The sequence below is a fragment of the Podarcis muralis genome, chromosome 1 (assembly GCF_964188315.1).
Source record: "Podarcis muralis chromosome 1, rPodMur119.hap1.1, whole genome shotgun sequence".
Lineage (NCBI taxonomy): Eukaryota > Metazoa > Chordata > Lepidosauria > Squamata > Lacertidae > Podarcis > Podarcis muralis.
In genome coordinates, this window is record NC_135655.1 from 105,859,382 (window position 1) to 105,875,404 (window position 16,023).

General features: G+C 41.3%; 1 protein-coding gene across 6 annotated transcripts in view; it reads right to left on the reverse strand.

The window, feature by feature from the left end:
- Positions 1 to 16,023, reverse strand: part of LY75 (lymphocyte antigen 75) — a 67,033-nt gene that overhangs the window by 40,951 nt on the left and 10,059 nt on the right. For 4 of the 6 annotated variants that reach the window (XM_077936539.1, XM_077936518.1, XM_077936534.1 and 1 more), the window contains exons 3-15: positions 10,714 to 10,887; positions 10,184 to 10,348; positions 9,486 to 9,596; positions 9,112 to 9,255; positions 8,461 to 8,649; positions 7,687 to 7,844; positions 5,105 to 5,212; positions 4,718 to 4,803; positions 4,345 to 4,514; positions 4,048 to 4,244; positions 2,587 to 2,729; positions 1,726 to 1,807; positions 766 to 834 (exon numbers count right to left, since the gene is read on the reverse strand). In XM_077936539.1, the coding sequence (XP_077792665.1) occupies positions 766 to 834; positions 1,726 to 1,807; positions 2,587 to 2,729; positions 4,048 to 4,244; positions 4,345 to 4,514; positions 4,718 to 4,803; positions 5,105 to 5,212; positions 7,687 to 7,844; positions 8,461 to 8,649; positions 9,112 to 9,255; positions 9,486 to 9,596; positions 10,184 to 10,348; positions 10,714 to 10,887 (1,796 nt within the window). The remainder of the gene's footprint in view (positions 1 to 765; positions 835 to 1,725; positions 1,808 to 2,586; positions 2,730 to 4,047; positions 4,245 to 4,344; positions 4,515 to 4,717; positions 4,804 to 5,104; positions 5,213 to 7,686; positions 7,845 to 8,460; positions 8,650 to 9,111; positions 9,256 to 9,485; positions 9,597 to 10,183; positions 10,349 to 10,713; positions 10,888 to 16,023) is intronic. The other 2 variants (XM_077936524.1, XM_077936557.1) reach the window with 1 other exon arrangement.

Here is a 16,023-nt window from a genome sequence, read left to right on the forward strand (position 1 = left end):
CAGGCTTTTTTATGGATAAAAAAGCACAGATACTTGCTTTTGTGCAGCCAGATCTAAGGCAATCTCACACAGAAGTATGTCTGTCTAATCAAATTTCCTTCCAAGTATGCTTACAGAGGATTGTAGCTCAAAAACTAAACCACAAGGACGCATGCACTTAAGCCAAGGTTGGCCAAGTGAAATAGTTATGGATCCTACTGCACTTGTAATTATTGCATAGATTTGAAAGCCTGCTCAGGGTTAACTCTGTTACAGTGCAAGCCTAAGCATGTTGACTCCACTGTATTCAGTGTTATCTACTCCTAGGAAAAAGGTGAATGCAGCCTTATTTAATTTGCTGTAACAGACACACACACACACACACACACACACACACACACACACACACACTGTTTATCACCAGTACTGGTTATCAAAAAGTGCATTATTTTATTATATATATTTGAAACTAATTAAAGAGGAACTGTTTTTCAACTACAAAAAGAAGAATTTAGACAACATTTGTTACCACATTTCTCAGAGAAGACAGCAAGGGACACAAAATTATAGACTAATTTTTGTTATCGGTCCAATGCAATATTTCTATTTCATTCTTAAGTTATGTCACAGTAAGCGTGCTGTAGCATTTTCGTTGTATTAACTCCATGACAACTTCACATTGGCAAAGTTGCAGCAATTCATTCTAAATTTAATCTATCAATTGAACTAATTTATAAAAAAACCCCAAAGTATTCCCACTTAGTTATCAAGCGTGTTACACCGCACCTTCACAGCTGCGCAGTCTCTAGTATCGTATTCATCTTTAAACTCAGGGTGCATAACAACAGTAGATACCTACAGAAAGAGAAGATACAGAATTGAATTGAATTGGCAATGACCACATTGTAGTTTTTCACCACAGGCACTCCTCCATTTGTGTCATTGGAGGAAACAGGGCTACACACACATTCCGTTCTGCTGAGTGAAGCAAACAGAGAGCCCAGACTTAGGGCTCATGGTTGGTGAATGTATGTAAGAATGTGGTCTTCTGCACAGAATTTCAGCTGTATTGCAGCATTCATTTCCCTCATGTGCGAAATTAGCGTTCCAAAATCCTAGAGAGAGTCTCCACAAGCAGAGGTGTCTCCCTGCTTAAGAAGAATGCCTTTCAACCCGTGCAGGGCTGTAAATAAACAGATGGGACTCTGATGCACTGGAAGAAGCAGAGCACTCCCTCATGCGAAGGCTTTAATCACGTAAGATAAAGGAATGCCTGAATAGGGGCTGAAGTGCAAGATCACAATCCGATGCATAGTTCAAAAACGTCACCAAACATGACTCAGAGTTTCATGTGCGCTTCTATGATCACACAAGGCTCCTACATATGGGCTGTCAATTTATTTCAGTGAGCCCAAAAGAATCTGCATGAAAACCTGATTCTTCCAATGAAATGGATGGAACACAGTGCCTGCGATGGGAAACATCCCTATGCTTCTCAGAGCCCCTGCACATGTTAAGAAATAGCTAGTTCTTTTTTTTTGTATATGCGCATACTTCTAATACAAAGCAACAGTAAAAATGGCTAGAACTTTAAAAGTCTTAAACAAATTCTTAAAAAGTCTTCCACTGACAAAATATGTCTGAAATAGTTGGGTTTTTTAAAAAAGATGCCTAATTTCTTTCAGACCCACCTACATTCTCCCAACTAAGGTACAATGATATGCTATTGCCATCAGTTTAACTTACAGGCTTATTGTCACTCCACTGCCAGGATCCTAGAGAGTCAGGATTCCTCTTATTTAGCCCAATCCAGACCCAACGGCTATCGCTGTAAATGAAATACCATTTAAGTCCAAGTGCAGCTTTAAGCACAAATTATTCATCACTATAATCACGCAAAACAAGAGCCCTGTACAGACTTCCAAAGCGAAAGCACAGTGTGTGTGTGTGTGTGTGTGTGTGTGTGTGTGTGTGAGAGAGAGAGAGAGAGAGAGAGAGAGAGAGAGAGAGAGAAAGAGAGAGAGAATCATTTTACCAGTTTGCCAGAATTCCGATTATGCCTGCCATTTGTACATTCCGATTTACATGTAGATTTCACAATGCATGTATGTTAATTAAGAAATACTTAGCTACACTGGTACCTTGGAAGTCGAACAGAATCCGTTCCGAAAGTCCATTCGACTTCCAAAACGTTTGAAAACCAAGGCACGGCTTCCAATTGGCTGCAGGAAGCCTTCCTGCAGAATCCTAAAAACACACACCACAATCTGTACTAGAGATCTTGAAATGTATGTATGTATGTATGTATGTATGTATGTATGTATGTATGCAACAGTATACTGCTTAATCATTTAACTAATGTGTTCATTAGGAAACAATACTCAAAGCAAGGAGGAAGAGGAGGAAACAGACTTGTCACCACATGCTACTGAAAATAATGTTTAAAACAAAATAATTGAAAGAACAAATTTGCCGATTGTTCTTTGCATGTCAACAATAGCAGTTTTAGTTCATGTTCCAGAAGAGCTTCTTTTTAAAGGACATGACTATCAAATGCCACATTACCAACTGAGTTTGACCAGAAAACTAGCTTTCCAAGAACGTTACCTTATGGTCTCTCTCAGAATGTCATGGAGCTCCTTGATTTCTGTTAAGTGGCTAAAACTAGGGAGGTGTCCTCCAAGAGCCTCACAGAATCTCTCCGCTTCTTCCCACGTCCTGGTTCTCAGCACTCTTTCCTTATGAAATAACTTTGCAAAGAAAAAAAGAAAATCCGATTCAACCCTTTATCAATAAAAAGAAAGGGGCCAAAGATATAGCTAATACTTCAAAGTTACCTGGCTGCCGTATAAACCTACCCAATCTGGTTTCATACACACACATTGCATTCTATTCTCCTTGTCTTGTTAACAAAAACTGCCCTAAGAAAGCATCACAAATTTATCTTTTTTGTCCTGTACACCCCCCCCCCCATATATAGCTTCCTTCAAGGAATTCTGGAAATTGTGGTTTTACCCCCCCAGCACAAAGCTACAACTCCCAGCACCTTTAAAGGGCAACTCAGGATCCAAGTGGTGCTCTTGTTCTGATGCATAGAGGCTGATCAGCCAGGGAAACAAAACCAAAAGAAGATAATCTAATCAGCTAATACAAAGAAATGTAATGCAAAGAAATAGTTGACCGTGGGAAAGGAAGAATTATGCAAGGGTGTTCTGTGAGTTTTAGATACAAGTCCAAAGTAATTCAAGAATATGAATAGTGTGTGTGTGTGTGTGTGTGTGTGTGTGTGTGTGTGTGTGTGTGTGTATCTATGTGTGCACACTCAAGTCACTGAACTAGATTAGCCTTAGCCAACCTGCTACCCTCAAGATGCTTTGGACTACAATTCCCATCAGTTCCAGCTGGTTGGAGATGATGGGAGCTGTAGTCGACTATTCAATTATTTCATTTCTATACCACTTAGTATATTAAATATCATTTAACATATTACAGATATCTTAAGCAGTGTACAAAAAACTGAATAAACAACAGACACTTAAAATATTACAAAGATAGTGTTACATATAAAATGTTACATTAATACAAAGTTACACACACACACACACACACACACACAAAGAGAGAGAGAGAGAGAGAGAGAGAATATCTTCCTTCTGACACATCCTCCCTCTCAGCTTCTGGGTTCTCATCCCGTGTCCAAACAAAATTTCACAGGCTATAAACTAGATTAAAATCAACAACGCGCTAAAAACTAGATTAAAACGTATGGCAACATTCTACGTATCTGGCTAGGCTTTCCGAAATAAGCACGCCTACAATGGCATTTGTGCACTTGTTTTTGTAAGGTGTGTTCGGAATGAACATCAGAAAAGATCTCTTTCCATATGGTGGAAATATCTAGTTCAACATTTTGTAGTGCTTTTGTTTTTTCTTCATTAAGATAATATACATGGTTTTTTTTTTAAGTGTTAGCTCGGTTCCTTCAAGTTCGTAATATCTAGAGGACATCAGGATAGTGAAGGCTGAACTAGATCCTTTAGGTGATTTAATTGGAAGGATATATGCTACCTTATAACAAGCAAGACCTGATCCGCTGTGCCAGCCTGGAGGGCAAGGGTCAGTAACTTTAGGAACTACTTCCGGTTCTACTTTTGGTCCAATGTACTTCTTGCAAATAGAGTAAGCTTTCGTTGTTTTGCAATTCTTGACCTCCCACTTTCCAAGGTATTTTCCTGCTGACATAGCCACGCATCCTCCACGCAATGCTAGAATGTAGATTAAAATCAATCAAAATTGTAACCAAGAAATTTAGTATTGTTCAAGAACAAATAGCAGCACTTCACTGATCTCGAGAAGGTACTGTACCTGGTTGGAAATGACCCCAGTTTGTGTACGTGAGCATTTCATTCTTCCCATCTACGGTTCCCCAGCTATACTCTCCTGAAGAGCTGATATCGTGCAAGCCAGTCCAGAAGTACTTTTCTTCAACTCTGCTATGCTTTCTAATCAAATTGTTTATGAATTCTTGTTCGAATCTGTAAGAGTCAAGTTTCAAAAACTAAGGATGCAACTATCATGATCAAATACATGAATAAATCTACTAATCATAAATGTAAACACTTCACTAGCATATTGCAGAGTTCATTCTACATTCATGTTTCAACAGTACTGCATACTCATCTCTTGTTGCACAACACACATTTGTTTTATCTAGACAAAGACAAACACTAAAGAATACCTGTTTGTTATAGTGAGGTTGCACAGTTTCCCAAACAATTCTTCACTTTTCTGAACCTTGTAACAGAAGTCTCCATGCCTCCATTCCTATTTTAGAGAATAATACTCTTTTACTCAAAAGTATGCATTAATTATGTTCCACGTTACATTTTTGCAAAGGCAGAATGGCGAAACTTAAGAATTGCTACTACTTTGAAATTGGGGATACACTAGAACACTAGATAAATGACAGATGCTTAATATTTATTTAATATGTAAGAATTCTAAATATTCTATTCTATTATTAATAATGAATCTGAAATTCAAAATGTCAGGCAAACAGTAAGCAAAATACTTTTAATACAGCCTCCAAGATTGGTTTAAAATGTAATTACTGATATAGCCTTACCTCACCAGTACAATTTTTATCAGCTTTTGAGTCATTCAAAATCTTTCCGTTTTTCATGCAGACGTATTTAAGTTTATTGTCACAAGGCAGGACATTCCATCGACCCAGCTATCAGCAAGAGGAGGGGGGAGATTTTTTTAGAACATTCCCAATATTATTCTCTCCATTGTTTATTGATTTTCAATGAAAGCAAACAGCCAGAGTAAACATACAAGTGAAAAAACGGGGAGGCACAAGCAAAGCAAAATGTCCACTGCATAAACTCCTAAGAAAGTAGTTGGATAAATATAATAACAAATGCATGAGTGCTAATTAGTCTTTCCAAAAGGGTCCCTAATAACATTTTTTTAAAGTACAGTGGTACCTCTAGTTATGAACATAATTTGTTCCGGAGTTCCGTTCTTAACCTGAAACTGTTCTTAACTAGAGGCGTGCTTTCGCTAATGGGGCCTCTTGCTGCTGCTGTGCCGCTGGCACACGATTTCTGTTCTCATCCTGGTACAAAGTTCTCAAATCAAGGTAACTACTTAGCGGAGTTTGTAACTACTTAGCGGAGCTTAGCGGAGTTTGTAACCTGAAGTGTTTGTAACTCGAGGTACCACTGTCATTGAAGTCTCATTTAAAACCACGTTGTCTATATTACAATGCAGACAGGAACAGATTTCGAGAGTGCTTAGCTTCCCTGCTACTCTCTCCCTCTCTCTCCCTATTTTTTCCTGGATGGGAGTCTAAAAATGTAACAAGCCTGCCCTGTATCCCAACCTGAATGAGGATTTTAAGAACTTAAAAAGCACCCTGCTAAATCATTCCAACATTCTGTTCTCACGGTGGCCAACTCTGGTGAGTCGCGCAATTGGGAAACAGAAGAGAACACAGGCAGCAGCAAAAGAGAGACTGGAGGAGCCTGATTCTTTGCTCTGGCGCATTCACATAGTGCTACACTATTGCTTAAGAGTCACTGGCGGAGGAAGAGGAGTGCGGGGAGAGCGCCCTGCCTCCAGTCGCGTGCCATCGCGGCTGCCCCCCCCCCGCCCATGCTGGGCTGCCCATGCCCCCGCAGACGGCATGCTCTGCCCCCAGGACGCGTGCCAGACCCGCCCTCACCTGCTCTCTGCCACCGTTAAGAGTTATGTGTTAACGGGGCAATGGTTGCTCATGCACCTCTGCTGTATATCATAGGCTAAGAATATCATATACAGAAAAACTATTAACCCACCAACACTGACAAGCAGCTGCTTTGAGATTTTTCTCATAGAAAGAAACAGGGAGAGCTCACAATAGGCCCTGTGTTCCTGTTCTAAGGCTTAAGGTTTTCTCTGTTAGCACAGTGAATTGCCTTCTATTCCTCTGTTGTGACTGGACCCAGGAATAGAGAGGAGAGACACAAGTGATGGGTTGAACTAGGGCCACATTTTATTATCAACAACTGCAAGGGGAAATGAGAATTGCAGCAAGCTAACGTTCACTTCAACTCTGCATGAACCAAACCCTACCCTTTCCAAAGGGCATGACAAAGCACAGTCCCAAGGTTGGGGCCCCACATTATGATGAGTAGGGCAGCCTTCTTGCCTCCATTCCCTCCCAGGGCCCCACAGGTGTGGCAGGTGAGCCTCAAGAACGTTCCCCATCCAGGCTAAAAGCCCCATAGCCTGAAGAAGCTGGCATCCAGAAATGCCCTTCACCTTCAAAGGTACATAAGGGTGCTCAACAGAGCAGGTAGGAAAAACCCTGCCTAGCTTGGCCAGTTTGCAGGCAGACAAAATATTCCGACTGTGCCCCAAAACAACTGGAAATCCCATTCTGGAACTGAGTGTGGGCTTGGTGGGTATGGTGGGGAAATGACCAGAGGCCACATAGATGCACAGCCAAGGACCATATAGTCTATAGATACATCACCAGACACAGACTCTTCCAAGGCAAATCTAAACATCGACAACTGGGAAACACTGGCCTGCGAGTGCTCCAATTGCAGAAAAGCCTTTACCAAAGGTGTCATGGGTTTCGAATACGCTCGAACTCAGGACGAAAGGGAGAAATGTGCTAAGAGGAAGGCACGCTTGGCAAACCTTCACCATGATCAACTCCTGCCCAGAAAGCTATGTCTCCACTGTGGAAGGATGTGTGGACCCAAACTTGGCCTCCACAGTCACTTGTGGACTTTTAAAACTGTTTTTAGGGAAGACAATCTTACTCGACTATGAGTGATCGCTAAAGAAGAAGAAGAAGAGTCTATAGATACATCACCAGACACATGTGCTGGTGTCTGTATGCACACAAAGCAGCATTGCATCACCTGCCTCCCTAGCCAGCTGCAACAATGCTCCCAGATGCAGCTGGCAGGAGCGGACTTCTGGGCTGGAAGTTTGCTAGAATTCAAGGGTATAATCCTAAGCATGTGAGTTCCACTGAAATACCAGGACATTAATTCTGTGGAAGTCTGTTAAAGGTTGCACTGCTAAGGTATCATCTTTTCCACTTCCATAGGAGGGAACAGGCTATGTACATAAATCCACATGCTTTCCCCCTTTATTTCCCAGAAACTTAAGAGGCACTTGGATCAGAGTAACACATAAGCGACTTACCTTTCCTGAGTAAGCTACACAGTTGGGAGTGTTGTTGGAGAGAAGTTTCGGCTCATCCTGATCCCAGTAAGTAAACACTACTTTGGAACCGTCAGACCATTTAAACAAGGCTGGAACATCCTTGTTTATCAAGCCAATCCACACTCTGTCTGCGGTGTCTATATTCAATAGCAAAAAATAAGCAATTCAAAAAGCAATATAGCTAATCAAACAAGACACCAGGAGAACAGCCATATAACTCAAACAAGCTCACTTTTTTCAGAATGCATGGAATTATACAACCGATGCCCTATGACTAAGGCAAGACATATAGAGATAGGGCCAGCAAAGTGCATTTTATCCAAGTTGAAAAAAATATATATTTATTTTTATTGAGTCTGTGATCTAGAATGACAAAAATTCTGGCCACAGATGAAGCAGTACCAGTAGTAGTAGCAGTAGCAGCAGCAGCAGCTGTTGTTGTTGATGATTAAATTTCTATACCATCCTTCATTTGAAGATTACAGGGAGGTTTACAATATAAGAACCCATATAAGACCATAAGAACAAACACACCCACACTCACATGGTTTAAAAGGTCATAGATTGTTTAAATAGTCAAAGGCCTGGGAGAAGAGGAATGTTTTTGCCTGGCACCTAAAGATATATAAGGCTGATGCCAGGCAAGCAACCTTCTAAACCAAATTTCTAGTCATTTCAGCCTTAAGTTGAGATGGGGTGATTAGCATGAAAAAGGCAGGGGGAAAAAACATGCCTATGCTTAGCCAAACTTACCATTATGAAGTTCTGTAACCACTATCTCAACATCTGCTATGGAGTGTATGCTGATAAGGTTGCTATTGCTTGCATTGCAAAGTCGATGTGCGTCATCCCAGGAAGCAGTGCCGCTCATTAGCATATAGCAAAATCCATTGTGGGAATGCCAATTAGGTTCACACTGGGTCTCCACATACTGCTCAACTGCTGAGAATAAATAAAACATGTGAACCATTCAGCAGAAAATATACACCGGGTGATGTGCAGAAAAAAACCCACAACTTTTTTTTTTTAAAAAAGGAAAGGCAACTATAGCATGACACTATAGCATTTTTACAATTGTAAAAACTCCCAAACGTTTCCCCTTATTTTGTAACTATTAACTATTTCTGAAAAACAAAACAGCCACACTTGGCTGAAACTCTCCTCTCACCCTTTGCACCTCTTTATTGTCTACTCTGAAGGTTTGAGACCAATAGGCATTGCAACGAATATACTTTTTGGTATGCCGTTTTTCTTGCAAGCAGGCTTCCATAACTAAGTTGTTCTTGAAGAAAAAAGTAGTTACGGAGCAGTGTGCGACAGATGCTGCAGCAGCTGTAAATATGAGTCAATTTAACTACGTAACTGCCTAACAAAAACCAAATCCACAATTTAATTCAAATTTACCTGCAAACTCTGACTGGGTATTGTTGAATGGCTTCTTGCAAACATACGGAAGTTTATTCTCACAAGGATAACTCATCCAGGTACCTTCATTGGCTTCCATAGCTACACAGCCAGATCCATCTAGTGGAGATGAATTCTGAATCGCTATAGAAAAACAACAAGAAGTATTTAGAAATTTAAAGTTATAGTATCACATAATTATAGGGCTGGAAAGGAAGAGTTCCAAACATTTAGCACTATAAATCAATTTTTTAAAATAAGGCTGCAATCCTGTTCACGCCTTCCTGAGAGTAATCCACTGAACACAGTGAGACTTTTTCTGAGTAGACATGCACAGAATTTGACTGGGCAACTGATCAGTGAAATGTGCTCACCTTGACTCCAGCTGACGAAATTCAATGGTGTATGATCTGACCACTGCCAGCCTCCAGAAATATCCAGCTGGTTTAATCCAATCCAGAATCTCTCTGCGATGCCTTCTTTTGCTAAAGAGTTAAAAATATTACGAGATGAATAATATTGATTGGTTTCCACACTGTAAATTCATAGTTCCCATTTAGCTGTACTGAACCTAGGTATCATCTTTCCAGGTAGCTTTTGGTTGCTAAAATAATATACATATTTAAGGTCAAACAGAAATATTTGGGCACGAGCTTATGGAGCACAGTATGTGATGTAGTTGCACAAGCATTATATGAATTTATTAGATAGTGGATTAGTTTGTACATCATGCTCAGCAAATCCATGGCTTAAGAAGGAGCCCAAGTATCAGAGGGAGTGGCAGGTAGATGAAAAAGGAGGAGAAAGCAAAAGGAAGGAGAAAAAACCAAGGACACATTCTGGGTCCAGAATTTCTTGTGAGTATTTTGGTTATTTTGGTAGTAGGAAGTAAGTTTGTGTAGAATGGAATTTTGATAATTCTAGAGAATTATGCGGAGGCAACTCCTTCAAGAGATAGGAGGTGGTAGCTAAGAATCTACCTTGACACTAATCCTCTTGCTAAGGTTCCATCCCGACTCCCCAATTTGGTAATGCCAGGTTTCCCCAGAAATTCACTATACCTTGTACGTACCTTGAATACGGCTTAACTCGGATGCACTGGCGATGCTCAGCAAATCTCCACCTTGACTCTGGCATGAGACATATGCTTCTTTCCAAGTAAGGGCAGCCTGTGTGTTTAACTGGTAGCAATTTCCAGAATCTGCATCATGTTCCCATGCATTCTGACAACCATCCTCTGATGCAAGAGAAATAAATAATTAAAAAGCAACCACCTGGGTCCCATACAGGCACAGTAACCATGTGCTGAAAATTCCAGAAGGGGGCAATATAGATGTTTCCCCCACCCTTCACACGAAGAGCATGGTCACGCATAGTTAGAATGAGGCATTGCGATGAACACAAAGTCTGCCTGCACCTCCCATATCTATGTGAAAAACGTCATTATACATTTCAGTCCGGTTGTTCTCAAAGGGTGTGCTGCACTACATTGGTGTTGCAGGAGGGGATAGCAACTGCAGCAGAAAGATTCAAGGACAATCAAAGAAACATTTAAACATTTCAGTGTAGTATAGTATATGGCATTTTAGCAATGCTACTTGCCTGGCTTTAAGCAGACACCCCATTCTTTATCTTGATCAAAACTGTAGGTTGTAGAACACCATTCACCATCTGTAAACATTTCATTGTGGGTACAATCATGATGCCATGTTCCATTAAATAGGAAAGGGAATTCACAAGGCTTTCCATAGGAATTTCCGTCCTTCGTATAAACCTCTGTAGGGAGAAAAATGGTTTTGACATTTGAGGATGGATGGATATGAACGCATGGTAAGGTAAAGGTAAAGGGACCCCTGACCATTAGGTCCAGTCGTGGCCGACTCTGGCGTTGCGGCGCTCATCTCGCTTTATTGGCCGAGGGAGCCAGCGTACAGCTTCCGGGTCATGTGGCCAGCACGACGAAGCCGCTTCTGGCGAACCAGAGCAGTGCACGGAAACACTGTTTACCTTCCAACCGGAGCGGTACCTATTTATCTACTTGCACTTTGACGTGCTTTCGAACTGCTAGGTTGGCAGGAGCAGGGACAGAGCAACGGGAGCTCACCCCGTCGCGGGGATTCGAACCACCGACCTTCTGATCGGCAAGTCCTAGGCTCTGTGGTTTAACCCAGAGTGCCACCCGCGTCCCTTGAACGCATGGTAAACTGAACCAATATTAAGACACTGTTGGAGTCATTCAGAAGTAAAGATTATTGGCACATGCAAGCTATTATTTACAGGTATATATGTGACACAGCTGCAGTATATCTTAATATAATGCTGTAGGAAAATGCTTAACATTTCAGCCATATGCACTTCATGCAATAATAATTCATTATTATTATTTTCTCAATTAAACAAAATGGTTTTTTGTGTTGTTTTCACCGTACTTTATGTGAGGGCATAAATATGGATATATAAAACAAATTAATATGATAAGATCCGTAGAAGCCAAAAATCACTCAACACCGAACTCTTGAAATTAAAAATGTCTCATGGCCCAAACCTATGGTCCCATACTAAGCAGCTTTCGGGGCATGGGTGTAGTCCAGGAGGTGGTGGTGGGGCAATTGCCCCCTCTAAATCAAGTAAATAAAAATACTTAACTAACTGACCAATTGCATTGGAGATAACTCGGTTCTCCCCCACCTCAACATAAAGCCTGCCCCCTGTAAAATAAATGCTGGGTATGCCCATGTTTTGGGTTCAATGCTTTGGGAAAGGCATAACTAGTGCATCTCAAACAGCAAAGCTATTCCTGGGATATGTCAGTTCAGCACCAGCTACACCTCGCTCCTGATGGTGCGCTGCACTATGCAGCCTCCCAACCAACATTTGGGGTTGCTAGCATTAATGGAATGTTGCCACAATCCCACAGAAGACACTTATAACAGCAAACACTCATGAGCGCCTCCTTAGTAAGGATCTGCCCTGCTTCCTGGTAAAAAGGAGTAGATTTAACTGTGTTAGTAGTGCAAGTCACTCTCAAAACACTTTTTTTTAAAAAGTGAGAATAAGCCTCAAGGCAGAGACCAATACTGTTTCTAGGGCTTCACAATTCACATGACCTACTTCCCTGTAGCAGTTTCATCTACTTATTGACATGTCAAGCTTTCAGCCTCATCAAGGTAATAACTAATGCATTCTTTCGCAACTACTGTAAATTCTGAGAGATGGCTGGCAACAGAGCCGCAGTTCTTGCATGCCATTCATGCATGTCTCAATTTTTTAAAAATTGCCTTAGGGCAGAACAATCCTGTCCCTGCCCAGGGAGTCATTAAAGAACTATTGCATCTCTGCCAGCTTCTGCAGATCAGGGAAGAAGGAGGGGGCGGTGTTAGGAGTTATTTTGTGCTCCCCTCACCACTGTACCAGAGTCCAGGCCCCTCTCTGGGAGCTGGCCTGACATAGGATCCAATGGATCCTGTAGGCCCTGCCCCCAAATGGTCCATTTTCATGCCTCCGCTGGCTACCACCTGCTTAGGTGAGGGCTGGGCCTACATCACAGCAAAACCCTCAACAGCAGGACTCCAAACCACTGGCAGAAAGGGGTTCCTCCTCTATCCTAACCCACCTATTGAGCTATCAATATTGAGGAGGATAGGGAAGGATTTCAATCTTAGTTTCTTCTCAGTTTTTTTTTTTTTTTTTTTGTAAAATACTCACGGCAATATTGGTGGTAGGAAGCATTCAATCAAACAATGTATGAATTTGAAAAGTGAAACAGAAAATATGTCTTGCCAGGAGTAGGAAAGTAATAACTGAAAAAGCATGGACACCTGCAGGAATTCCCCCCACCCTAGATTCTGGCAAAGTATACATACAAAATACATAAACATAAATCTAAAGACAGAAAACAAGCATTTTGTATTCAGGAGAAAGACATTTTCTTGACTTTTGAACTGCTTTGCCGCTCTGGAAGGGAGCAACTGAAATAGTCTTTAGCTTTGTTGTGACCCAAGAGGGAGGGAGTATGTACATGTTTGACTGAAAACCCAAACCAGTCAATGACAAAATAATCAGATGAGTAAGAGGTGCTAGTAACTTCTCAGGTTTGTTTGAGGATTATTATTTTTTGGAATGTGTACAGGGGGCTGTGGAGTTGACCACAGCAGTGGCACGTAGGAATGTATGGGTGATTAACTTTCCCTTCAAGTTGCTTTTTGCAGCAAAATCCACCAGTCTCTAGGGTCCTTTTTTCTCCCATGGGTGAGAAAAAATAATACAGTGGTACCTCGGGTTACATACGCTTCAGGTTCCAGAAATATTACCTCGGGTTAAGAACTTTGCTTCAGGATAAGAACAGAAATCGTGCTCCGGCTGCGCAGTGGCAGCAGGAGGCCCCATTAGTTAAAGTGGTGCTTCAGGTTAAGAACAGCTTCAGGTTAAGAACAGACCTCCGGAACGAATTAAGTACTTAACCCGAGGTACCACTGTAATCACACCCTCTCCTCATAATGGCTGCTTGTATGGACTTCACAGTCCCAGTTTCCCTTTCAAAAAACCAACACCTCAGGAGACTTGACTGCAGGGTTATTGCCTCCCTATCCCACTCAGAAACACTTCTGGGATACTTTATGGGTCTGTCATAAATTCTTTCAACAGGTCAACACTCTCTCGGCAAAACAGCCCCACACCCTGAAATCTGGATACAGTAACGATGGGGCTTTATCTGCGCTTGCATCATGGAGCAACTTTTAAATGTTTACAAACCGGGTGTGCGTACGTCACATTTTTCAATAGTATAAAGTAAGACCTGAACTATCGACTCTTGCCTTTACTGCTACCTGTTGTGTTTTGATAGGCACACTACTGCCTAACCAGGGCCTAAGCACTAAACTCCTGGATTTCTGAACTGTTTTCCATGGGCAGCAACCTCAACTCAACCAGGAGAACTAAAAACTAGCTTAAAAAATGAAACCGAAAACTCTGTCTCCAGGCAGTGACCGTGTCACTCTATATGGCTAGCTCTGCTTTCCTAAATGTCAACTGCACCTATGACTTCATTTATTGGCTAAAGACCCTGAAAGGCAGTATAAGGGTCATTTCTCACAAAACCAGCAGGCAGAATAATGCCTGCACATTTTGCCTCATATCTTGAGATCTACAAGACCTAGAGACTTGCTTTTTTTTTTATTAATGACCATAGGGGTTCTACAGCTCAAATAGGTGACTTTGCCCCCACTTCAGAAACCAATGCCTCAAAGTCAGCGGAGCCGATAAGGAAAAACAGTCAAGTGGACTGGAAGTGATAGGCAACTTAGAAGGAGTGCAAAACTAGCCAGCCTACCTATGTTACCTGCTTCAACTGGCAAAGCTGGTCTTGACTGCTTTGTAGAAAAAAAGGCTAATATTGTACAACTATGCATTTCTACTCCGGTTTAACCTAACAAATTTGAAGATTCTTACTCACTGCAATCAAAGTGGATCTTTAAGGTCTGCCTGAAATTGTCACCTGTTTCTCTGCAATTAGTGTGGCTCAAACTATGGTAGATGCAAACACCCCAAAATTGTCTGGTGGCTGCAGCCTCTGCCAACTCTATAGATGTGGTAGCCCTTTCAAACTCAGTAGGAATTATTATATACAGTAATATATAAAGCACCTATGGTTTTTTCTATGCACTGTACTGAGGGATTGAACACCGCAGTATGCATCAATGGCCTTATAAGCTATTTGACAAAACCAAAAATGAAAAAAAGAATGGGAAGGGAAGGGGGAAGGGGAGGGGGAGGGAGAGGGAGAGGGAGGAGAAAGCAGATCCAAGCATTAATGCTTCATAGTTACATAAACACAGAAAGAAAATTATGCCTAGAAATTGCAGTGCGGCACACTGTAAAGCACATTTGAAGCAGATTTCACATTCCCACCACCCCTCAAAGTATTCTGGGCACTGTCGTTACCCCTCACAACATTATAATTCCCAACACCTTTAATAAACTACAGTACCCAGAAATCTTTGAGTGGGAAAATGTGTTTTGAATGTGCTTTAAAGGTATAGTGTGTATCCAAACCAGGTTTCTCCCCAGCAACAGGGAAAGACAAAATTACCTGCCTTGAGGTAAATTTTCACTTGCTTGGGCACATCAGAACATTTTCCTCAGCGAGAACCACAAATTCACAAAGAGTTTGGGTTTGTAAACTAGGGGTGCTTACTATGCAGCCAATTAGAAAACAGAGGTTGAAATGCACTGACAATCCTCACAACACACACACACACACACACACACACACACACACACACACAAAAAACACAGTTTCCTGGGCACTTAAGTGGGGGTTGAGGCAGCAACTGTGTGTCCAGGGCATAAAGCCTAATCATTATGGCACCATTTGCAAGTTCTCCCACTTCTCACTGTTACACTTTATACTGCATACATTGTTCATGTTTCTCTAGTGTTTGAGCTGTATTCAGCACACACTGGTCTTCTCATCATGTTAGTGTGTGACCGCCCATGCTTAAATTCTCTTCATAATAATAATGTTACTGTTAGCGGTAAATCCAGCCATGGACTTATGTCACCCAGTGTCTTGAGGGCCAAACTGCTCGGCGCAGCACTTAAATTTCATTTAAATCATGCATATTGTTATGATTTTAACTGTAGGCCATATTGAGGATTTTTATAGTGGAAACACATAGGAATTTGTTTTAAAGCAAACAGAATAAAATTAAATATGGGATATCTTTATAGCTTACAACTTGAAAATATGTTTTTTATTACTAATGAGTAAAACTTGATATATTTTTTAAACAACAACTCGATTAAACTTGGGAGGACTACAAGGGTCTAGGTAAAATGGTCCTGGGAGCCAGATCGGGCCTACCGGCAAAGCAGCTGGCTGCAAAACGAGATGATTCACATTATTATTTGTAG